The sequence below is a fragment of the Papaver somniferum genome, chromosome 4 (genome assembly GCF_003573695.1).
Source record: "Papaver somniferum cultivar HN1 chromosome 4, ASM357369v1, whole genome shotgun sequence".
Taxonomy (NCBI): Eukaryota; Viridiplantae; Streptophyta; class Magnoliopsida; order Ranunculales; family Papaveraceae; genus Papaver; species Papaver somniferum.
Genome location: NC_039361.1, coordinates 65509448 through 65535812, shown reverse-complemented (window position 1 = coordinate 65535812; position 26365 = coordinate 65509448). Strand labels below are relative to the sequence as shown.

The window sequence follows — 26365 nt, the reverse complement described above, 5'->3', positions numbered from 1 at the left end:
AGGTTAGAGCAATCTAGACATGGAAACCAAATAGTATCATAAAATACAACATACAAGCAGTCCAACATCATCAAGGTTCATCATTATTCACTCAAGACGCGAACAAATAGTGTGAAAGTCATGAAAACACGCTTTGCGGTAAGCTCATCTGAAGAGATTTTACTCTGCCCTGCACAAGATGACGAACTGGGAGCAATATACAAGGAATCTGAGGAGGAGTTATATACCATTATCTTCGTATGGATGTTCTCTACAACATATCAAAATTTCATAACAATCCTATGAACGAGAAAGGAGATATGGTCAAAACATTGGACAACATACCTGAAAAAGTTCTGAAAGTCTCCTGGAAGTTTACTGTTTCGCCTTTTTCAGGCTCTAAACATGTCCAAAACTTAAATAGCTTCTTTGAAAAAGCTTGGAAATTCTCCGGGCTTGAAGATACATATGCAGACCGTGAAAATCCGACTTCAGGTGAATATTTTATGGCGTTTTTGCTAAAAGACTGAGTTCTGAATTTTCTGGCGACGCATTTCAGCAAAGTTTTTCGTATATGCACATGGATTCTAGTTCACTCATTCATAAATCAACAATTTCATGTTTCTATGGATGAAATGCAAGAGAAATACTTACTTGGGTAGTCTCTGAAATGTTCAAAGGATCGGAATTGCTCGTGTCAACATCAAGAGGCTCATTACTTCCATTCGGTTTTGAACCTTGGGAATTTTCTTTATCTCCATTCTCCGAGGATGAACGGGCATCATCACTCTCCACTTCCATAACGACATTCTCCTGGACATATTCTCAAACCATTAGCATTTTATATATGAAGCATCCTATTTGACTATGTGGAAGAGTACTCACATCATTTTCTTCTTCAACGCTCAAATCAGAAATTGTCTGCCCAGCAGCAGAGAACTGAAGACCGTAAATACTTGACGGATCAAAGTTCTGTAACCAAATAACAAATATTGGTTTTACGATTCTAGTAATACGGATAGAAGAAGTCACGGCGGAAAATTGTTGACAACTCACCAAAGAAAAAACCAGGGACTTTATGGTGTTAGGCAGCAACTTACAATTCTTGTTCCTACCTTCTCCACCGTGAATTACTGTTTCTGCTTCCGAGAAATTCACTTCAAGACGAGGTCTCACAGTACGACCATCCTGCAAAAATAAATTGAGGTGATAATCAAAGGCAATTATTTTAATTTCATGAAGAATGTGCAAAAAGATACATACTGGTGAACATCCTGGAGATGTATTTCACTTATCGCCGCCGGAGATGTGTTTCAATCTTGGTCAAGAAGCGATCATATCAGCAGAAGGAGGCTCTTTCACTAAAGGTTGGCCAACCATTACGAAATCGTGTAAACGCTCAATCTGTTGATCCCAGAAGTCTATGTAACCTGGAGTTACATATGTAATTCGTTCAGAACCAGGGAACCAGTAAGAACCTCCTTCCATACGTGTGCGATCTAAACAGGTTTTAAGTTGTTCCACTGGTGGTTTCTTCCTTCGAAAAGTTGGAACACATTGATCCATGCCCATCTGACGATCCGCTCTATCAATGTTGTATTCTTCTACTGAAAAGTCTCCATATATTGTTGATATCAAGTGACCTGGAGTACAACTCAACATAAAAGATCTCTCGCCATCGTTCAAGTCAACACCGAATTTCAAAGTCGTACTCTCTTCAGTATTGAAAGTTTTCAACTGATAAACATAAGAAGGAATTAGCACTCAGGGGCGGAAATTGAACTCAGATTCATTGTCTAACACACCGATGAGACGTGTCTTGGATTGAGGTTGCTTTTTAGACCAGCGCATAATCCTAGCATTATCCTTCTCAGGAAAAGTACGACGAGAATCAGCATCATTCAGCCCTTGCAAGATATTACGAGGAATAGGTGCATAGTTCTTGAAGTGATCCCACATCAAGGCCTGGAGAAACATCGTATTGGCGTAGCATTCAATCTTCGTAAATCCATTCGAAACGCTGGAGTCTATAACCAAGGAGTCTAGGTTAGAGTACAAAGAACCCAAGAATAGACTACCTATGGGAAGTTGTTCACATTGAGCCATCTTGATGGCAAAAGGAATTACAGATGGTTTCAACAAAGTTTCGATGTCTTCAAACACGTCCCTGGACAACCATAAACACAAGAAAGCAGCAATAGATAACATATCGTCAGGTTCGTCAAGTGGGGTATCTCGTGGCCACCAGTGTGTTAACCAGTGGGCATAACAACCTTTTCCAGACGCCTTATTAATTCTCTCCATCTCGACTGTCAAGATGTTGGAAACTGATGTCTCCTCTGCTGAAAGCCCTCCAGGAAAGTTACCCGTGATTGGGAGATACAACAAAGCAACTGCATCCTCCAAGGTGATGGTAAACTCTGCCCATCTGCATATGAAGGTATGGGTTGGAATGCACCAGTGAGCAAGAAGAGCTACAATACCTCGCGCATCATGGAAAATGAACAAATCTCCGGATGCTTGGATAGCCCTGGTTACCTGTGCTCTATCCAACATGGCTCTAACACGAGAAAAACCCAGCATATGTATCGCGCATCCAGAGAATTTTTCTAAAGGTCGTCGAGAAAGCTTGAATTCTATGATTGACGCAAGAAAAAGTCCTCGTTCAAGACAAAATCGAATAGCTGCTCGAGGAGTCATTAATTTCTTCTGAACAACCTCTCTGGGATTTATTAGAAGACGAAATGCTGGAGATTGAAGACGTTTTTCAGTTCCCTACTGAACCTCGAAAAATGCATCATCTATATTTGGAACGTTTTTTATCCCAGCAGTTTCTTCTTCTTCTTCACCTGCGGAAGTCTCATCCATACATATATCGTCTCTGGAAGAATCATTTTCCTGGGAGCCAGACATATTTACGAAGTAGTTGTAATGTGCGCAAACATTATTTCAGAATATTGTCATACAAGATGCAAACTTCGACAATATGATGGATCTACACACTCTGACAACAAAATATTCATGCAGGCATCTACAAAAATGGTAATCCTTAACTCCTACCTCTTTACAATTCCATTAGCAGTGATTTTGATATAAGAGTTAACACTCCAAAATTAGTTCGTTCTTTGAAACCTGCAATAACGAACAAAGCCTTATCATTTGAAAATTGAAACCCGATTTTCATAAAAATCATGAAAATAATTTTCATAGTATAAACATCCACAACTGAGCTATGAAACTTACACCGAGACAATATTTCATAAATAAATTGTCTAAGTTCAAGGTTACTCAAAATCTATATTTTGATTTTGCGAAACAATGATTAACGTGAATAATTCACGATTTTTTTTCAAAAACTTTTATTTACTCATGTAAATAAATATATGGCATTATATATGTCACGGTTTCACATAAAAAAAATCTCTCTTTTCCTTCGTACGAGCATTTTTCTTTGAAACGAAGGCTTATTTCGGTCTTGTGAAAAGCTCACGCCTTCAAGATAAAGTTTTAATTTTCATGAAAGCTCATAAACAAAATTTTATCACTGGACACAGGTCTATATAAAAAATATCTCTCCTAAGTCAGGAATTATTACTAGTTTCTTAAACTAACGATCGAACGAACATATGTTTTCTAAAACAAGGGTTTTAAACAAAACTCACACTCATATATACACATGTATAAAATTTTAACATGATCAAAGAATGAAAAACTCATGAAATCAGCAATTTTAAAAAATAAAATAAATTGCCACGTACCTGGTCGGCGCCGGCCGGGCGGTGGTCGCTCTTGTCGGACGGTGGTGGCGCTCCGACAATTCTTCCTTCTCCTGCTGTTGACGTGAAGGAGGTGAGGTGATGAAGGTGGTGGTCGGTTTTTGGTGAAATAAAAAACAAAGAAGGATTAATCCCTTTTATGCCAAATTTTATTTCCAAAACCTAATTTCATAAGGATTTCCTTATTCGGGCCCGACCCGTGAATCCTGAACCAACCAAGGTTTCACCATCCAATCAGCGATTCTACACCAATTTACGCTCGTTGTATGACGGTCTATCAGGCCACTGGGGTTTTCATTCAAGCCATGGTTTGCTCATTCAGTCATAAATCCGGTAACGTCTTATCTTACGACTAAGTTCAATTACTTGTTTTGTCTGTAACTGGAAAATCACCATTCAGTGCTGACTGAGGAACATGACTGTCCCTCACTAAGCAGGGGACTTAATGTAGATGGTGGATTTTCGACAAAGGCTAAAATCGCAAAACCATAATTGTAGTACTCTTGATCCAGCAATCAGATGAGTGTTGAGACTCATGTCTCTCGTCGAAAGCATGAAAGCTCATGCCACAAATCTCTCACTGAGAATGCTGTCTCTCAGAGTATATGTAGATGTGTAGTCTCTCAGCTGAGGCAACGTCACATCTCACAAATACTGAGCAATATCAGTAATTATTTCTATATAGAATCGAAAGATTGGACGGCTCCTAGAAAGCTTGCCTGCTAGTATAGAGCAATAACGTCTTCAGGATGCAACAAGGTTTTCCCTGACTATATAAAGGAAACATGATGTTTCAACAATCTCATATCTCTCAATTCTCAGATAATTAATGCTCCTAGACAGCACGTCTGCTAGCATAGAGCCATCAATTAATTATCTCTAATAGTTAACTGAATATTCAACAAAATTCTACGATCCTTCGTAATATTTCGTCACTTCAATTTGTGGTTCTTCCCAGCAGAATTCCATGGGTTAGTGATAAATATTTGACGTACGGGCATCTGAGCAGCTCTCGAGTAAGCCACGACCAAAATGGTGCAAGTGTACTCAACAATAATGCACAAACGAGCACCTGAATGCACAAACGAGCATTCCAAAACACGAAGGAACGATGGACCTATGCAAAATAGTAAGAAAATAATAAATAATAAAATATTACTCGAGGCGCTGGGAGACTGGGCCCACCAGCCGGCCGGTCGTGCCGTGGCCAGTCCCACACCCAATTTTATATTTTATCATATTTTTATTATTTTCCCTGATCTCATGAAAATCCCTTCATTTGAGCAAATCTCCTTCGTCTCAAGGAAACTCCCCAGTCTCATGGTGTTTCCTCGTATCAAAGAAATAATAATAAATTAGGAAAGATGTCGTGGGATCGGACTCACTAGCCGGCCGGCCATGCCCTACCCGTGGCCGGTCCCACACCTCATGATTCCTTATTATTTTATTATTATTTCCCTCATCCCATGAAATTTCCTTGAATTCATGAAATTTCCCCCAAGTCATGAAAATAATGTAAAATTAGGGAAACTCGTGGGACCGGGCCCTAGCCGACCGGTCATGCCCTAGACGCCCCTTATTTTATTATTACTATTTTTTATGTTTCCCTCATCTCATGGAAACTCCCTGAATCCAACAAATTCCTTGGTTTCAACAAACCTCTTGATTTTATGATATTTCCCTAACATCATGAAAAATATAATAAAATTGGGAAAAGTGCCTTTGGACGGGCTCTTTGGCCGGCCATGCCTTGGCCATAGTCGGTCCCACACTTCATGACTTCCTATTTTATTATTATTATTTCCATAATCTCATGGAAATTCCTTAACTTCATGAAATTCCTCAGTTTCATGATATTTCCCTCACATCAGGAAAAATACATAAAATTACATAAAATTGAGAAAGGTGCTGCAGGACCGAGCTTGCTAACTGGCCGGTCATGCCCTAGACGTAGCCGGTCCCACACCTTGCAAATCCCCTATTTTATTAATTATTTTTCATCATCTCATGAAGATTCCCCAGTTTCAGCAAAACCCTGAATCCTTCATATTTTCTCAAAATGTTGCTCAAACGCGCATCGAAAAATATCAAAATTCTCAGGACTGAGACACAGACATTATGGTGAACCGGGAATGTCTCCTTGACAGGCCAAGGCTGGCCCTAAGGTTTGCGAATAGCCGGTCCCACATGTTTTAATAATTTTGACCTAATTTGCTCAATTTCTCATATAAGGTCCAAACTCTTCTCAAACAACTGGGAGTTTGCTCAGACGACCATCAGTTGGTCCCACAACCACCAAGGGCCGGTATCATACCCTCTTGATCGGTCCCTCATCTCTCCATAATTAGGTCTTATTACCAAACGCTCACACTAGCATTATTTTAAAAAAATGATTAAACCAGCATTTAATCATCTTTTCACCAACTGGTCTTCAGGAGACTTTGGTATTTTTGCTCACTTGAGCATCTGGGCGTTACATGGTCGACTCATCATTCCTTGTAGACGGTCCCTCCTTCACTCCGTGGATCGGTTTTCAATAAATCATCAATTGATCAAAATTAGGGTTTCGAATCCAGAGCTCTTGAAAAACGTAATTCTGAGTAAATTCAAATACTAATAATTTTACGTTGATCCCATGATCAACACTTTCATTATTATTATACTCGGCCTAGCAGTCAATATCTTAAATTACTATTTTGTGTGGTCCTGCCACCAACAATTCATCAGACGAGCAACAGTCGCTTATATGAGCAATATTTGCTCAGACTAACAATATTTGCTCAGACTAAGAATATTGGTTCAACTATCAATATTCAACGATTCAGCAGCATAGTTTGCTCAGGTTATCAACATTTATTCGGCAATGATACCTGTGTCTCAACAGACATGTTCAATTCATGAGTCTCAGAACATTTGTAAATCACGTTCGACTCAGCAATACAAGGACTCATCGTCCCATGAAATCAGAAACTGACTCCACAACCACGAGATGTCAATCGTGTCACATGGGGGATATTAACTAGGATTTTGGTCTGGCGGTCTACGGCACGTGTGTTCATGCACACGATGAGAATGTGAGCAAGTCGTGCAATCAGTTGAAGGAGTTAGCAAAGTAGTGGATGGAAAATCAGCCAAGTCTCCGCACGATGAACAACTGGTTTTGACACGATTTCCCACTTCCCCACTCTTTGACTCCAGCAACTGTCACACTTCATGGGATCAAGGTGTTCACAACACACCTACAATCTCAATCACCATTGATCTCACACATTTCTCAGCTTCCCTCCTACAGATCAACCCATCCTCTCTTGTGACCGAATTGACTCTGGAACGGCCATTGTCTTGGTTTAGGCCGGAGTCCTACAGATTGATCTCTCGAACTTAAAGCACTCCCTTCTTGTAGTGCATCTGTGTGAGGTTGAGCATTTGCTCGTTTCAAGGAGTCTCCTCCGCACGGTCATCTCCTCGATTCTGTAAAAACCAGCAAATCGTTTTCCCCCATCTACGGTAACCAATGTGTCTCAAGTTGCATAGGTAATCTGAATCAGTCTTCAAGTGTCTAGAACAGAACAAATCGGGCTGTCTCGGCATTGGAGATGTAATAACAGTTTTACTAATTGAAGAACTTGATGATGATCTTGATAATCCAATTGTTGTTGTCTTAGTTTCCATAACGTGAGTTGTCAAGCTTATTGCTGTTGCTGGGATAATATTTTGAAATAAATATGAACAGGTACCAAACAACCAAACTTTACCCATATCTTCCTCTGTAGCCGGTCGGATATAAGCTCGTCGGAAAAGTCGCTCGGACTTAACCCAGTGAAGGAAAATATTGTCAAGTTTTTGGTATCTAAACTCATCACCCATGATGCACACAAACATCAAATCAACAACCCTCAAAATCATAGCAAGAGGCAATATCACAGAATCTAGATGAGATTGATTCAACCTAATACTGAAAATGTAAATTACTGAAATTAAAAGTAAATCATATAAAACTAAAGCAAGATCTACATCAACATCTACATCATATAGAGGAGCACATCTGCTTGTATTTGATGGGGCTGATGCTTTTGCAACAGTTGAAGAAGCTTCGACTTGGGGGGAGATCGCTGCTGGAAGTGAAGACATGCTCTGATCTTTTGGAGATTTAGATCACCGAACACACCTGCAGTACCGGCAAAAGCTCCAAGCAACATAACCCTGAAATTTTCTAGCCGATGAAAACTAAATCCGATTAAAACTAAGTCCAATAGAGAAAGGAACTAGAGAATCAGAGCTAGTATGGGTGATTGATCTGCTCAGAGTTTGAATCACTCTGTTTTGGAAAGAGAAAGTGCTCTCGTTTTGGAAAGAGAAAAGTGCTCTCAGTAGATAAATTCTGCTTTAGATTGGGAGATCACGCCTTCATTATGTATTATGCATCAACTACCAATAGATACATCTAATATTGGGAGACCTACTCAAGACTCCAGATTAGATGGTTCTATTTCTATTGTAATACCGACTCATTTTGAACCTTAGTTTTTCAATGAACTACGTAATTCCCAATAAAAAAAGAACAAGAATTTACTATCTCGAACAAAAAAAACAAAAAACTAATCACCCGTTGGTTGCTGCTTAACTAGATTTCAAAATACCAACGAAAACAAATTTTCAACCATTTAATATTTCATTTTAAACATGTCAAATAAACATGTGAAGACAATCTTCTTTACGAAAAGACCTATAGTTAAATTAACTCAGCACCAAATATCATGTGATGCAATTGCAAACTAAAAGCAGGCTGCATTTACAATTCTTCTTTCTAAAAATGCACCCTAAAGTAAAATCCAAGGACAAATCAAGTAAAGATGGCCACACCATATCAAAATTGAATGACAGATGACTGGGTCACAAGTCACTGGCTTACTGCTGGTTGAATGTTAAAATTTAAACTGTAATGAAATGTACCAGACGTAAGATAAAGTAGCATGGTATCTAACATGGATTGGTGACAAAGTTTATACGTACTCGCCACGCCGTCAACAGAAAAAACCAAATTACATTTTACACGAAAAGACCACAGCATCCCCACCTTCTCCTTGAATTTAATGTTGACAAATGATGACTGGTGGCGGGCCCCACAAAAGACATTTAACAAAAATAGCGAATGAGTATCCCCATATTTTTACTATAAATATATAAGCATAAATATTAATATAAAATTAGATAGCCAATGAAAACTCGACAACGTTTTTCAGACAAACCACTGGTTTTCTCCAAAACCACTGTTTTCCGAATCCAGAACCACCATTCTTAAAAACCAATCCATTACATAATCCATACTGCTCGTACGACAGAGATTGCCAGATTTGGGGACACACATTTTTCCCATCAACTAATTTTAAATATCTTTCCACGTTTCGGCCTCTCACCCTAGTTAGTAAGTTCGCGAATGATTCGCGAATCATTCGCGAATTTTTCCGTATCACGAATTTTACCGTCTTATTCGCGTACGTTTGCAACTCCGAACCCAAGTCGCGTATTATGTGGCATTCCCGGATTATTTGCGAATCGTTCACGAATTTTACGTATCCCGAATGATACGTCTGCTTAATTCGCCATAAATTCTTTAGCTTTTACTTTTCAAAGACTCCAATTTTTGGGCTTTACTGCCTCCCGAGCATACACGACCGAATATTAGACGTGTTGTAATTTTTATGAAACAAAAACGACTGAACAAATTTGAAGGTGAAGGTGAGAGAGATCTCAAACTCACTAACCAAGCATCTAAACCACCATACGACGTCCTCTTGGATAACCAATGTTGTATATATTATTAATATCATCATATTGAGTTTATTTTTTCCTTAAATAACTCACACATGCATAAAAATTGGTCTATGACCTTATAAATACAAATTATTTGTTATATATAAATACCGAATTTTCAGAGCCGAACTCACATTTACAAATCGAATTATACACGTACGTATGCCGTTCCGAATTAATGACGAATCACGTCCCGTTGACCGAATTTTGGACCGAATTTGGATTTTACAAAACCGTATAATACTCGTACGTTTGCCGTTCCGTACGTTTACCGAATCCCGAATTGCTAACTAGGCCTCTCACTGGCCAAGTACAGTAAACTCGGGAATCTCCAACCGTACGATTGAATTCAACGGCTTGGAATGATCACAAGGTGGATTTGACGTGTAAGGTATTGACAAACTTATAGTTCTGCAAACGGATGTATGGGATACAAAAATGTTGTTGTCCAATGAATTGAAGACAGAGAAGAGGAGCAAATAAGGAAGGTGGAGAAAAAGGAAAAAACCTAGATTATGTTTGTTGTTATAAACTGACTGACATTCTCAAAAATATCACAAAAATGAACCCTAGATAGTTGTGTGTATCAAACTTCTTCTTCACTTTCATTCTTCTTATAGCTGCTGTTGTGATATTGGAATATTAATTATTATACTAGGGTTTTCTTTCTTTTCTGGCCGGCCTTGTTTTAGTATCGTTCAATGATATAGGATTCTTTCTTGATTTGATTCATATCATTTGCTGCTCCTACCTTAATAATAAGAAGAATCTAGAGAGAAGAATGGGGAGAGGAAGAGTACAGCTGAAGAGGATAGAGAACAAGATCAACAGACAAGTAACTTTCTCAAAGAGAAGGTCTGGTTTGCTTAAGAAGGCTAATGAAATCTCAGTTTTATGTGATGCTGAAGTTGCTTTGATTGTTTTCTCAACCAAAGGAAAACTATTTGAATATTCTACCGATGCTTGGTACGTACTCTATCTCTATCCATTTATTTCTTTTTAGATCTGTTCATCAGCCTTTTCGTACTTATTTATTTCATCCATCAATCTATCTATCTTTTCAAAGTATTTAATTTTTCAATAGAGAGAAGTAGCACTGTTATGTTATGTTGTTGATGATCTAATGCATTAATTTAAAATATGTCGTGAAATTTTGTATTAAGAATTGATCAGTTCATTTCTTATACCGGTACAAAGGTGTCATATAAGGTGTAAAGATGTCATACAGGGTTTTAAGTTGATCATCATAAAAACAAAAGAAGAAGAAGACTCTTTAATCGAGTGTTTATTTGTTACTGGTTTATATTTAGAGACTATAATGATATTCGTTACTATACAATTAAGATAATACTAACTTAAAGCATTTTCACCCCACCCCACCCTTAATTGGTTTCTGTTGATCTCCTTTTAAGTTATTGTAACCCGTTTAATCCGATCGATAAGGTACATATTGTATCCGGTTATTCTGATTGATAAGGTACGATGAGATATAATATCTAATGAAAAACAAGAATAACCAAGTAAGATATTTTCCAACAAAAATTTAGTTGGTTGGAAATATATTATTGTTTACTAAAAATATCACCTCTATTACTGGATTAGTAGACACTTTAATTTTTTTCTTTGCTGTTTTTGATAAAGTAATGAAAGCTTTTATAGATGTACCTCATGCAATAAACTTGATGCAGTACAGTGTGATGAATATGTCACTTTAATAGATTTGTATCTATAAATGGGTTAGTCTTTAGTAACCCTGAATAGGCAATCAACACTGGAGCTGCAATAGGTTATTTCGGGGAGTAGCAAGCTGATGCCAAAACTTATTGTCGGCAAGTTATGTTATATTAGTTCAGCATTCCTATAAATCTGGCACTGTAGGTGCATGCACTGATGATGCACGCATCACGCACATAGCAGTGATTGAACTTTCTGGATGCAACCTTTAGTATACATCATTAAAAATTGTCTGAAATACAATCAATATATATGTCTTCTTCCAGTAAACAGCATATCTTTGCTGTAATTTGTGACTTGTGAATTCCATATGCAACTTTCATTAAAGCCATCAAATGTTTAGCTTACATTAATTGCCGTCATGACTTCCATCTTTTATAAGCAAAAGATAGTGTTTTTTCATTAGAAATGTATAGTAAAATTGAGAATGTGTAGCAGAGAGCAGACTTATAGCAATTGTCTTTTCTTTTTTATATCTGGATTAGTTGCAAGTATTTAACAAAATTGTGGCCTATATTCATGTAAATTAAGGCTCAAAATATTAGTTTTCTCCATCATCTTAGCTTCTAGGTTCTTGTATGTGTATATATATATCGACTGCTTTTTCTTCTTCTTTTAACCTCTTAATTTTTTGTGCACTAATGCAGCATGGACGCCATCCTTGAGCGATATGAAAGACAATGTTGTGTTGAGGAAGAGCTTGTTGGAACTGATCAGGAATCACAGGTACGTGAGTAGTGTATTTATACATTGATAACCTCTAGTTTGAAGCTCATGACTGGATATGTCCACGTACACATTGTTATAGTTGAATCTCAGTTTAAGCTGACCAATAAGCCATTTTTATTTCAGAAGAAAAAGATCTAATCAATATGCCATTAATAGCTCAAATTAGTTAAACATCTTTGATTGCTCGCATATAGAGTTGGCTTCATATATAATTTTCTCTGTCATGTATATAGTTTAGTGAAGCAGTTAGTTAAAGAAAACTAAAAGATTAGAGGCATGGACGAAACCAAGGGTGGGCTAGCTATGGTGCTAGCTGATCGAAATTCTTACATATCCTGTATATTGGCTACCCAAGTCCATCCAATATTTAGATGTAGCCCACCCAATGTTTAGATTTAGCCTATATTAATTCTTATCTTGAGATGTAACTACCCAATGTTTATCGTTGATCTTTTCCACGAGTGTAATATAACAAAATGCAAAAATCTAATAGCCAAAGTTAGTTTTGTAAGATTTTATATTTTTCAGACGTTTATATAAATCCTTTAAGTCCCACCCAAAATCTAATCCTGGTTCCACCACTTCTTAGAGGGTTATTTCTGTGATCGGCTGATAGCATTATTGGTGGACTAATATGGAATTATCCTATTGGATGCATGTTTGAATGTAAGCATGTCCTCCATGCATCATCTTTTTTGCTTCTTTTTAATCAATGTTCTTTTAGCAATGGTCCATCAATGTGACTCCGTAGTTAGAGTTCTTCATTTGTGTTAAGGTCTTACATGCATGGTGATGTTTGTTTATTCAATGAGAAAACTTTAGTGTATGAGATATAGCCTGTACCTTGATCAACTTAGATCATAATAACTGCTGATATTTATTATAGGGAAACTGGTCCTTGGAACATGCCAAGCTTAAGGCCAAAGTTGAGGTTCTGCAAAGAACCCAAAGGTATGTATTGGTTAAAGATTATTTATCAGGTCTATATATAAGATGCACGCAGCAATTTATACTACATACTAGCATGTGGCAGCCAAATCATCTGCATGTCATCTAAAATTACTATGATCAGTAGAGGCGCATGTATCTTTCTGGATACAAATCTCAAATGTGGTGCCTTTGAAGGGAATAAACACAGGCATCCTATAATTATCATTACAATATAAGTTTGAAATTCATCAAAGAAAAATGAAAACAGAATAATCAGAAACATTCAAATTACAAAGGATTTTACTTTTTTAGTGGGGGCCAAACAGAATACAGAAACTTGTATGATAACGTGAGGATTCATGATTTTACAGGCATATGATGGGAGAAGATTTAGAATCCTTCAATGTGAAAGAGCTACAAAATTTGGAGCACCAACTTGATACTTCCTTGAAGCATATTAGATCAAAAAAGGTATTTACAACTAAACGCTACTTAGTAACTTAATTTTAATCTTTGTGTTGAGTTACCTATATACATTAAGTAGACTAAATTTGTTTCATATTTATTTGTACAGAACCAACTCTTGTATGCATCCATTTCTGAGCTTCAGAGAAAGGTTTTATTCTCTCTATGTCACTCACGTTCAGAACAACATGATTCCTGTATGTCTGACTAATCAAAAGTGACAAATTTCTCATGCATATACATTGTTGTTAATATGTGACAGGAAAAAGCTTTACAAGAGCAGAATACTATTCTAGGGAAGAAGGTAATTTACTTTCCCCAATTGAAAAAACTGGTAGCATTAGTTGGATACCGACATATGTCCACTAAGAGTAAGAGGGGTCAGTGAGGGTGTGGGCATGTACTGGATGCAGTCTAGGATGTTCGCATCCTGCTTTCAAGTAAATGTATATCAACTTTATTATGTTTCATTTTCTAGCTAGGAACTTTCTTCATCATGAAGTTATCATTGTTGTATATAGATCAAGGAGAAAGAACAAGAAATGGGGCGATTGGATCAGCAGCAGCAGTCAAACCAGGCACAAAATTCGTGTAGCCAAGCTCAAAACTCAGCTCAGAACTCACCAACCTTCCTTCTGTCGCAGGAACTTCCTTCCCTAACCATTTGGTAACACACACACTCTCTCTCTCTCTATATATATATATATATATCAAGTTGAGTTTAAATGTTTTGCAACTCTATGGATTCGTATTACAACAGTACCGGTACTTACGAGCCTGCTGCAAGACCCATAGCAATTCAAACAGTTATGCCACGGTGGATGCTTGGTCTCAAACAATAGAAAGATACTTACTTCCATGGTCGATGCTTGGTCTCAGTCAATAGAAAGATACTCGCTTCAAGGAGGAGAGCGTGTGTACTGAAACACTGGCAACAGTAATGTTGATGGATGTTTCATATAGATCTGTACCTGCACCTGTACCTACCAAGGTAAGATCATATACATATGAAGGTATATGTAATGACAAAGAAAGCAATCAGGGATCAATGTTCTATTTATTTTTTTGTATGTAAATTTTCCTTTGTTTTGGGGCTCATGAACACGGTCAGTGCTTACTGCGAAAGTCCTACCACCTCTGTATGACTTTATAAGAATGCTTATAAATATTTCATGTATACATACAACTCTTATATGTTGGAAGACAAGAAATGCAATTTTTTTCATGACTTAAAACCCTAAATATTAAAGGTAACAGATGATGTACTGTATTCAATTGTGACCGAGTTTCAGCAAAAAGACAGTTTCTTGGTTGAAGTTCTATCACTATTTGTACCTCCATAGTCAGGTCGGTGGGTTTTAGTTTGGCTTTTGCATTTCTGTAGTGTGTCCAGCTTGGGTTTCTTGTTTCTCAGTTCTTATGGCTGTATTGCTTTTACACAGCTTTTAATCCGTCCTTCTTTTCTGTCCTGAAGAAAACAATGTTTACATCTCTTTACTTCAAGATAAACAACTCCTTACTGCACCAGTATTAATGGTTAAAATGCCCGTACCTAAAGACAGTCACCACTTCTGGGGTGTAGGATAAGAGCATCAATCTATGACTTGATGCTAGTAGGTATAAAAAATGTCAAGTTCTTTTCTGTGGAAGTAGTTCCCTCTTGTTGCTGCACAGTGATTGCATTCAATCTAGGTCTTATGCGAAGTTCGAAAAACCTGCCAAAATGCAAAACTTTATGCAAGTGTGGCACAAGAATAGTCCAAGCTTTCAAGCTAAGGTAAGGCATGGCGATAATGTAACATAAAGATTCTATTCCACTGCTGATATTGATGGACTGGTTCAGTTGGGATGAGTTTCGCAAGTGATTTGTTCAATTTTGAGACTTCACTGTCTTAAATTCTTCGAGTAGCCTTATGGTGCTGGTTTAGCGATTTTTGTTCAGATTGGGTAAAACATAAACTTTTTCAATGGAAAAATGATGCCATCACATTTCCCCCCCAAATATAAAAATCTCGTTCCTTACATCATAATCCCAGTTTTACCAAATTGATATATTCAATTTCCACATACCTATAATTTCTATAAAATTTTGTTTCTGTGGACGTAAATGAATTCCAGTAGTAGTACCTAATAATTAACAAGGTAATTAAGAGGGAGCAAAGCTAGAATATCACCACATGGTGGGTGCAAGTGTTATCATTAATCCTTCCATCATAATTCCGTTACATTTTAAACATAAATGTCAACTAAAAGAAACATATTTTACATGAGACGAGCAGGAGAGCGACTGACTGATAGATAGATGTATATAGCAACGCATGTATTTGTTCAGATAGTCAAATGGGTACTAGAGTGAAATCTCCCCTTCACAATTTTACTTGGGTTTTGACTGACTGCTTCGATCACCGGACATATTTACAGAGACCTAAACTTTCCTTTATTTTTTTCTCTTTTCCATTATGTGGAGGCCAATATCAACTGGTTTCATTAAATACCATCACCTAAAAGCAAAACAGAGATCAGCACACTTAGATAAGTGGGAAAAAGAAAAGACACAATTCCATAAAACAAAGTCTTTTTGTTAACTGATTTAAAGAAATGATGACAAGTAGAAATGAAGTAACTACACAAACACCTCTTGAGTCATCATGGCTCATGAAGTGAAAAATCCACAAATGTAAACAATGGGAGTAATCACCACTCATTAGGTTTCATACATCACCATGCCCCCTTTCTCTTCTGTATAGATACAGCAGTATAATATAATTTCAGTTACTTTTATGAGATTATTCTCCAAGAAAAAAGTCTTTGCCACTTCAGTTCAAAACAGTTCAAACACCTATGTTTCATATTTTAAAGAATTATATTCAGCTGAATGTGTGACCAGGTTTAACATGATTTGGAATGTGGTGGTATGTGATAACATTGTTCTTATACAGTTTTACAAACAGCATCTAAAGACAGAATTTATGGAACAGACTGGAGGTTGCTTAGTATTCGCAAGTATCTGCTTAGCATATATACTACTCTGGTATGCATCTTTAACTAAATAACAACTAGTTCGCTAAGTACATGAATTAAACAGGTATAGCAAGTTACCTTTCCACAGACGGGACAGGTTTCACTTCTCTCCATCCACTCATATATACAAACAAGGTGGTAATGGTGAGAGCATTGTGTAAGAATTTTTGGGTTTTCCGGAGTATATTCTGCAAGTAGACGTCAACAAGAAATTAGCACAATTAATACTTAAAAGCCCAACTTTTACAATTGCAACTTAATATCAACATGAGTACCAAAATTTGCCCCGTGAAAGATTTTTTCTTACTATTCTCGTTAAGAAAACCCATTTTAACAGACCCCACTAACTAAATTAGATAGATAAAGAACCCTCTTTTTTCAATGGAAGAAAATGCTATATTCACCCCATTTAAGTGCACGGATCGAGTCCACAAAGTAAAGCCGGCAAACCATAATATTCCCTCAAAACTACTAGTTACTTTTATGGAAAGTGAAATAAGAATTATATTGGAAAGGGAAAATATATTAAAATATATTAATTGCAGAACAAGTTTATTACTAACCTTCGAGGCATGTTGGGCAGACATCTTCATCTTCTGCTGATGAATAGACATAACCAAATCCACTTGACACCATTGCCAGTTGGTGTTTCATTGAGGACCCGGACAGGTCTGCTTTTGATCCACCTTCAGCAGACTGATCCCATTTCTCACCCCCCTTTAAGTATTCTTGACCCGTGTCAGTATTACTTCTTCTCAGAGGTTCAGATTCCTCGTGTGAATGACTTGAGCCCTTGAGTAAATTTCTTTGGGAACGGAAGCATCTCGGATCATCATAAGGCAAAGGCCTAGGAGGGGAGCGATACGTGCTGGCTAGAGAGTCGTCATTAGACGTCTGAGAGGTTAATGTTGCTGTACTCGCGATTGCTGAGGGTATCGGATGCATCTCGTCTCTCCGGAATAATGCCGTGTACTGTAAAAGATAAGAAGGTAAGGAATCATGTACGATCTCTTCGGAACTTCAATTAATATATCCTACTTAGAAAGATATACCATGCAAATATTCATAAGGAGAATTTAAACCCGTTTGTAAATTTTTAATGATAAATCATCTACAATCAAACATTCGAACAAGCTGTACTTTTAATTGATACGTCGATATGGAGTGAGGCAACTCCGTTTAGTTTCATGTATATCAAGTTACCCTCTACCAAGAAAACATCCTTAGACGCCGATTCAGTTGCCTTTTACTCATTCAACATAGCTATACAATTCCTAGATACACAGCCTTAACGTCAATGACTTGCCTTTTAATCATTGAACATAGCTACGTAATATCCTCAACTTCTTACTAAATATAAAGGTAACTATCATAAAAGCAGGAAACCGTATCCCTTAACTGTAAAATCCTCCATGAAAACTGAAGTGATATAAACACAATGGGACACATGTACACAGTTGAACAAATTCAAAGCATAAAAGAACTGCCAAAAAAGTAATTAAGTAATTATGAACTAAGCGAATAAACAGGGATTATGAATGGTACTTGGTCAAGCTAAGAAGTGCAGCCAAACATAAGTCTACCTAGTGAGGTGTTCTGAGCCTGAGCTAGGCTCAAACAAACATTGAAACGAAACCAAAACCACGTACTGATAGCACTCAAAAGCTACATCTATATTACACCAGATGACCTCCAACTGATTTTGCCAATTACTAAAAATTCGCTAGTAGAGGTACCTTAAGCATCTTTAAATTATAGTTCTATCTTTTTCTCATAAACACACAATCGAATACAGCGTGAAGTGTTGTTCCACAAATATAGACTACTAACTATCATAGCAATATATTAAAAGCTGACAATATAGGCAATTACCTAATAAATTTGTTGAAAAATTCAGAACATTTTATAACGTGACAGTGAACTAAAAGAAGCATAAACTTAAGAAACTTACTGCATTCAAGATGCAACCCAGACAGAGACATGATCTGAAAATAGTATTGTTGGGGTTCACATATTCGTCCAATTGATCAGCACGCAAGCAGCAGCAAAGTGCACCCATTAAATTCTTTTCCAACTAAAGGCTTCCAAAGTAATTCGCTTGTCTCATGCAGAAACACTCAACGTCACAGTAAGTAACAATCAGAGTATATCTCTTTCAGCAACAAAAATTGCTATGAAAGTGTAATATATGGAGGAACCAAAGCTCGTGGTATAATATAATGTCCTCTGTACCTAGTAGGATCTCTCTCTCTTCTCTGTCTTTTTCTATTTATCCTCTGAATACAAAAGCTTGAGTCTTCTATTAAAACCAGAATTCGCCGGGACGAACAGAGTCTTGTTTCCTTTACTTTGACCTGTCAATTTGCACAAATTTCCCCAAAAAAGCATCAGATGATAATTTAGCGCAAACTGAAGAAAAAGTGTACCAAGAAAACAGCTCCTAACGCCAGTGACAATTACAATGAACCCTTCAAAAACCCCAAGAAAACTAGACCCAGAAGAATTAATTAAGAACTACCCATAAAAGACCCCTCCTTTTTCAAAATTCTGCAAACTTCAGATTACCCATTTTAAATTAGCACTAATTTCTTTTCCAAAAGCGACAATTTTTATCTAAAAATACCACCAAACCTAGTGAAGAATTCAATAAATTATCCCAAACATTGAAAATCTTTACACAAAAATTAGCTCAATTTAGACTATTAACATTAAATTTCCTAAAATTAAACCCTCAAATCGGAAAATCAAAACGAACCCATTACAGATGATTAGGTATAACAATCATCAAAATCTTCTACCGACAAAAATAAAAAAAACAACCCAATCCAATTTTAGGAAAAACAAATAAAAGTAGAGAAGATAAAGTACCTGGATTATAATTCTAAGATTGAGAAAGACAAAAACTTTTCTATTTTTTTTCCTCCAGAGAGATGAATGAGCTGATCAATAAACACCCGACAGAGAAACCAAAAATTCCAAAACTCTGATTTGAGTTATTTTTCGAGAGAGTTTGATTTTTGGTTTGACGTGGGATTTCTCGCCGAGGAAGAAGAAACAGAAGAAGAATCTAAAAAAGAAACTGGGGCTTAGGTAAGTATAGGTTTTGTATTTTTGCTAATAAATTCAAATATAATATACTCGTTGATAATATACTTTAACTAACATCATAACAAAGATAGGTAACTTGTGTGAAAAGACTGTTGGATCCAGATCTAACGGTTGAAAATTTCGTGATTAATTGGTTGATTAACATTAATGTGGATTTTGTTAGTATTATAATATCACTAGTGTTATTTTTCTTTAATCGGGATAAATATGCAGACGGTTTATAAGCAAATAAATACATTGAGTGTAGGGCTGTCAACGGATAAATATCCGCCGGATATTGGACAATCCGATAAGGTTAAGGTTAAGAATTATCGGATATCCGATATCCGTTAACATCCGGCGGATATCAAAAATACAAACCGATATCGTTAACGTTAATCTATCGGATAACGGATATTTATCCGTTAAAATCCGATAACGCTTGTCACAGAAGCAAATGCAGAAATGCTGAAAATTTAGGTTGTTCTTCAAAGTTTTTTGACAGTCTTTTTTGTTCAGAAATACAAACCACACAAACACCTCAGTCACATCACACATGAAAAACAAACAACAACAGAGTCTGCAACTACAAGCAAAAAACTACACTAAAAAAGGCTAGATGACTAGATCTTCTTTGCTGGTTTCATTTTGCATCAACTTCAGTCGACGACTTCCATATCTACATTCACAAAGAATATTGTCACAGTTCTAATCATATGGTAGCTCATCTAATATTAATACAGTTCTTAATATGGAAAAGAATTAAGTAAAGGAAAAGAAACGAAGATTTACCTGCATCAAAGAAGTCTGGCAGCCAATCACTTAAGCATAGCAATGCTTGGACTAAATCTGGACTTAGTGAAGTTCTATGAGTTGTTAGGACCCTTCCACCATCGCTGAACATGGACTCTGACGCCACACTAGTCACTGGCACAGCCAATACATCTCTTGCTATCTTTGCCAGAGTTGGATACTTACAACCATTCATCTTCCACCAAACCAATATATCAAAGTTCATTTCATCTTGAGCTGTTAGAGTTGGAAGAATTGGTTCTGCTAAGTATGTCTCTAACTCAGATTTCTGAACATCATCTTCATCATTTTCCAACACAAAACTAGCATAATCTGTGCTTGATGCACCTGAGCTTCTTACATTCATGCGAGCGACAGAGTTTCTAAAGAAAGCAGGAGCTGCAGTGTTGTTTTGAGATTCATATGCATTGTAAACCTTGAACAAGTCTGTTTTGAATTTCTCATAAAGTTCTGCAGCTTTAGCATCTCCAAACATTCTTTTATATGTGTACCTAACCCATTTTGCCTTATACCTAGGATCTAAAACCACTCCAATGCTCATAATCAAGTTACTCTCACTCCAATATCCATTAAACTTTTCTCTCATTTTCGACCCCATTTCTTTGATATAAAAAAACTCACTATCTTCCCAACTGTTTATGCATTTGTTAATTTCATAAACCCCATTATAATACAGATTTGCAGTTGGATACTTAATCCCTGCAAACTGAGTTGAAACAGTATTAAAAACCTCTAAACATTTACATATTTCTATTCCTTGATCCCACTGCTCTTTAGATGGTAGAATATCGAAATCAGAATCAAACTCACTAAGTCTTTCAAAACCTTCTTGCAGTTTAATTGCATTCTTAAGCATCATGAAAGTGGAGTTCCACCTTGTGTCCACATCTAAACTAACTTCTCCAGACAATCTACATTGTGCCAATGCTATATCAAACTTTTCTTTCCTAGCTTGTGAAGACTTTACATATTTAACACAGTCTCTAATAGCCTCTATAAACTCAGCAGCTACTTTCATGCCATACAATACAATCAAATGCAGTATGTGGTTGCTACACCTCATGTGAAACATTTTTCCTCCAAGCAACAAACAATTTTTACCATCTATCCAAGTGATAAGATTTCTCATCATAACACCATTAGCTGGAGCATTATCAGCAGTCAAAGCGAAAAATTTCCTATCTATGTTCCATTCCAAAGTGCAAGTTTTGATAAAATCTGAGAGAGCATCTCCTGTATGTGGTGACGGCACTACAATGTAAGCTAAGGTTTTGGCTTTCAAATTCCACTCATCATCTATAAAATGACATGTAACACAACAATAACCATCTTTAGTGTATTTGGCAGTCCACATATCAGTTGTAAGACTACATTTGGAAGTCAATTTCTCTAATTGTAGTAACAATTCATCTTTCATTTCAGCATAACACCTCATAACATCTGCTCTACTTGTATTCCTACATGGCATTTTAGCAGCAGGGTTTAAAGCCTTAACAAACTCTCTAAAGTAGAAATGCTCAACCATGTTGAGAGGGTAATCATGCTTAGCAATCATTCTAGCAAGGCAATCTCTCATAAAAATAGATCATACTTCCAATTAAGTAATTTAACTTGGTTATTACCTCCTTTTTTAAATGCAGTGCTAATCTTCCTCTGTCCTGTCTTGTTTTCAGGCTTCTCAAGGCAGGTTTTTAGATGTTGAGACAAGCGGGTAGTTCCTTGTTCACTCTGAGCAGGTACTAACCTTTTACAATGATGACATTCACCCATAAGTACAGCTTCTTCCTCATCTGTCTTCCCTTTTACAGGTTGTACAATGATTCTCCTAGTGAATTCATCCCATGCCGGTGACCTTGTTGTACGCAATTTCTTCAACAAAGCAACAACAAGTGGATGATTTTCATTCGCTACTTCTGCTAATCTCTTACTTGAAGAAGGTGTTGAACTTGAAGCAATTGTTGAATATTCAACACTTTGATCTTCTTGTTCTGGTTGTTCGGAATTTGGTTGAGTGCCTGAAGTTTCAACTCTGTTGGATGCTTTATGAGACATTCTGAGAACAACAACATGAATATAGTATTAGTAAACATACTTGCTGAATAAATCATAAATCTAATCAGTTAAGTAGTAAAGCAAGTCATGTACAGTGACAAACCTTGAATGTACAGCAGCAGTAGCAGCAACAACCAACTTAAAGAATGAGTGAACTCCTAGAAGACCTGAAATTTGCAGCTGAAACTCAAAACCTAATCACAAAAGCAAGAAAAAAAAATGAATTTAGTATTGAAGAAACCAATATTTATTCCACATTTTAAAGCCCCCTTCACCCTTCTAATCAATCAATCAAGTCACCAAATCAAAAAACCTCAAGAAAAGTGGAATCAACTATTTGAGAAATGAAAGATAAAGAAACCTTAATTTCTAATTGCTAGTCATGTTCTGATGTTCCTTCACAAATCACCATAGAAAAACAACAACAAGAAACCAACTGCAACCCCATGACCCTTTTTCTCATATAAACCAGATTTAGTGAATTCAGAAAGACAGAAACCAATTTCCTATACAAACTTGATAATTTTTTAGTAACCCTAATTTTATCTGGAAAAAATTGATTTTCAGAATCTCAAAAATTAAAAACATAGAAACATTCATGACTTCCTTAGGGCTTAGGGTTTCGATTAGATTAGAAGAACATCAAAATATGCAGTCGATTTTGGGGAAAAATGAAACCTAACTTTGAACATCAAAATTAAACATCGACTTACTTCTGTGAGAGTCTCTGATGATGACTGATCATCATACTTCTTCTCTGATGATGAGAGTCACTTCCTTCTCAACTTCTCGATCTCGAATCACACTTCTTCTCTGATGAAAAACGCTCCTCCTCTAATAGAGTCTCTGAGTCTAGAATCGAATAGAGAAGTCGATTTCGATAGATTAGAGTTATCCCTGTCGGCAGCATATATCTAGGGGTAGGAAATTACAAGTACACCCCTAGACTATCGGATATCGGATATTAACCTAACGGAAAGGCCCATTCCAATATCGTTATCGTTAATAGAAAATATCCGATAAAATATCCGATTCCGATATCCGATATGTCGGATAAAATCCTATAGGATGTCGGATTTCGGAAATGGATATCGGATATCGGTTATCCGTTGCCAGCCCTAATTGAGTGCCATTGAGGTTACCTAAACACGGTAGAAACTCTTTTAAATTTTTTTTCCTACAAAAATTGACCAAACTCTTTTAATTAATACTCGATTATTTAATAAACTTTCTTAAATGATATTTTTGGTCGGTCCTGAATTGGGGACAACGTGCCAAATTAATAATTCGCTAAAATTATAAGATAATATTTTTTTAATTACCTATGTAGACCCTATATGAAATATAAATTAATAATGCATTATATATACGGTGTATTCAATATAAAGTTGTGTACTAATCATGATTATTCATTCTTTATTTAACTTTATATATATATGTTCAATACATTAATGGTTTACGAAGACTTTTTGAAAAATGATTTAATTGTCTTCTGTTTTTTGTTAAAATCAATATCGCATTGAATTTCATCTCTAATTTTTCTTATCATTGTAAGAATTTTTTGTGTTGTTGGATTACCCTTGTTGTGCTTGGATAGTGTTCTACGAATTTCGTTGGTCATTGTTGATCTTTTAACACCTTTAAGATGAGAAGCCATATTTTTGTGTGTGATTTGTTTGTATTAGTAGTATGATTTCATATTATATTTCCATGATTATTTTTTTTGATAATAAATAAAAATTTATTTAGAAAATATGATTTGATATTGTGTTTACAAACATATATGATCTGATATTGATATTGTATTTAAATAAGAACTTAAAAATATGTTTGGATATTATGTTTATAAAAATATGATTTGATATTGATATTGAATTTATATATGAAATATAAAAGATATGATATGGTATTTTGTTTGTATAGAAACTAATTATTTTATATAAAATTTATCTATAAGTTAATAAGTATTAATTTATCGATTAATTAATATCTCGCTTAATTAATAAATTTTGATGGTCCCGACAACATTAATTTATAGAGTTTATACTGTATATAGGGTTTATATTACCAAACAGTCCTTCTGGATGGACCGCGTTCCTGAACAACGCAAAAAAAAAAGATTCCCTTTTTCCCTCACAGTTTTTTTTTGTGGGTCCCGGTGGGCCCGCGGAGGACACCAGGAAGTCCCGTTTTTGGGGTTGAGTTTGTGTCTGGTTGTTTTGGTGTGGTTTAAATTCTCGGTTCACCAAGAATTTTTGATTACCAGTCCTTCAGGACGGACCGCGTTCCTGAACAATGCAAAAACAAGATTCCCTTTTTCTCTCACAGTTTTTTTTTGTGGATCCCGTTGGTCCCGCGGAGGATAGCAGGGGGTCCCGTTTTTGGAGTTGGGTTTGTTACTGGTTGTTTTGGTGTGGTTTAAATTCTCGGTTCACCAAGAATTTTTTATTACCAGTCTTTCTGGACGGACAGCGTTCCTGAACAACGCAAAAACAAGATTCCCTGTTTCTCTCAAATCCATAAAAAATAAGATAATCTTAACTACGATAATTACTGATTCACTGCATTGCATTCTTAATATTGTATGCAATTTGAATTTGGTAATTTCTCATGGCAGCAACAATTTCTTAATGATATAATCATGTGAGTCTAATTATAATAGAGAAACTTAGGCGCATGCCCAAAAAAAATAATATTCTCATTTTCAGACCCATAATTAATTTTAGATACCGTGACACCCATAATTATATGAAATTTTGAAAAATGTCTGCATGACGGGTTATGCATCCTAATTTTTCAAGGGGTATAATTGGCTACGCAACTTGGATATAACATATCTAAAAAACCGCGCCTTGGAATTTTACAATTTTTATATCATTGGAAATCTTTTAAAGAGAGATACGCAACGAGTACAAACAAGAATATCAAATTTTTGTTTTTCACGAAAAAATCGGAGGTGATCATCATTTTAGGCAAAATTTTCGAAAACTTGATACATAACCGTTATACAGCCACCAAAAAAGATGCACAACACATTCTGCAGACGCATAACGAATTATGCAACCATTTTCTCCACTGCATAACAAATTATACATCTTCATAACAAAGTTATGCATCTATAACAAGTTATGTAGCCATTGTATTAGTGCGTACATAAAAATTAGATGCATAATGCATTGTGCATCTATTTTCTAGATGCATAAAAGATTGTGCAATAATTTTCTCGATGCATAATGCATTATGCAGCCGTATTTTCGGATGCATAACAGGTTATGCATCTATTTTCACGATTGTATAACATGTTATGCAGATATTATTATAGATGCATGACAAGTTATGCAGTCTTTGTTTTTGTTGGTTTTAATAGTGACAAAAAAGTTGATGCATAACGTGTTATGCAACCGTTTTCTGGACTGCATAACAAGTTATGCAACAAATTTTGTAGATGCATAATAGGTTATGCATCCATTTTTATAAACGCATAACATATTATATAGCTATTTTTATAAATGCATAACATAATCATTCGCCTAAAACCTTATCTTCGCATTTTTCCTTGACTTGGGCTCTTCCCACTGACACCAGATATATGTTTTAAGCTAGTAAGAGCATCTTGAGCATGTCTCTTTGTGTTTGTGTTTCCATGCTTAAAAGCTTCCACCAATGACTGATTGATGGCATATCGTTGAGCATGTGGTAGGCTCGGAAACCTACAATAATATACTGTAAGTGCACAACGTCTAACTAGTAGACAATGGCAAGTACAGGTCGTTCCCACGAGGAGTGTGAAATACTCTACCAACTAATACCAAAAAGACTAAGTAATCAAATATGATGCTTTTGAGAGTTTTATGATAGCAAAATAATAAAAATGTAACCAAAGATGTGAAAGTGTTAAGGTTTCGGGAATCCGTTGTAGGAAATTTATTTGTATTCAATCACAAAACTCTAATTTACTCATGTAA

General features: G+C 36.1%; 2 protein-coding genes across 2 annotated transcripts; one reads left to right on the top strand and one right to left on the bottom strand.

The window, feature by feature from the left end:
* Positions 1 to 10032: 10032 nt before the first annotated feature.
* LOC113275755 (truncated transcription factor CAULIFLOWER A-like) lies at positions 10033 to 14665 on the top strand. Its single transcript, XM_026525319.1, has 8 exons — positions 10033 to 10535; positions 11951 to 12029; positions 12919 to 12983; positions 13334 to 13433; positions 13537 to 13578; positions 13690 to 13731; positions 13949 to 14094; positions 14188 to 14665. The coding sequence occupies exons 1-8, from the start codon at positions 10351 to 10353 to the stop codon at positions 14267 to 14269; spliced, it is 741 nt and encodes a 246-aa protein (XP_026381104.1). The 5' UTR covers positions 10033 to 10350; the 3' UTR covers positions 14270 to 14665.
* Positions 14666 to 15586: 921 nt separating this feature from the next.
* LOC113275754 (E3 ubiquitin-protein ligase At3g02290-like) lies at positions 15587 to 19547 on the bottom strand. The gene is made up of 5 exons (XM_026525318.1): positions 19317 to 19547; positions 18400 to 18802; positions 17012 to 17420; positions 16527 to 16636; positions 15587 to 15928 (listed from the first exon to the last, which is right to left on the bottom strand). Exons 2-5 carry the CDS (start codon positions 18505 to 18507, stop codon positions 15902 to 15904), a joined length of 654 nt encoding a protein of 217 aa, XP_026381103.1. The 5' UTR covers positions 18508 to 18802; positions 19317 to 19547; the 3' UTR covers positions 15587 to 15901.
* Between the last annotated feature and the right edge of the window lie 6818 nt (positions 19548 to 26365).

Bases quoted from the DNA above. Each gene is read 5' to 3' on its own strand.
- LOC113275754 (XM_026525318.1), bottom strand. From the start codon at position 18,507: ATGGGTGCACTTTGCTGCTGCTTGCGTGCTGATCAATTGGACGAATAT. The intron at 17,421-18,399 runs GTAAGTTTCTTA...TATCTTTTACAG, and splicing joins TGGGTTGCATCTTGAATGCA to TACACGGCATTATTCCGGAG. The intron at 16,637-17,011 runs GTTAGTAATAAA...GTCTACTTGCAG, and splicing joins CTGCCCAACATGCCTCGAAG to AATATACTCCGGAAAACCCA.
- LOC113275755 (XM_026525319.1), top strand. From the start codon at position 10,351: ATGGGGAGAGGAAGAGTACAGCTGAAGAGGATAGAGAACAAGATCAAC. The intron at 10,536-11,950 runs GTACGTACTCTA...GCACTAATGCAG, and splicing joins GAATATTCTACCGATGCTTG to CATGGACGCCATCCTTGAGC. The intron at 13,732-13,948 runs GTAATTTACTTT...TGTTGTATATAG, and splicing joins ATACTATTCTAGGGAAGAAG to ATCAAGGAGAAAGAACAAGA.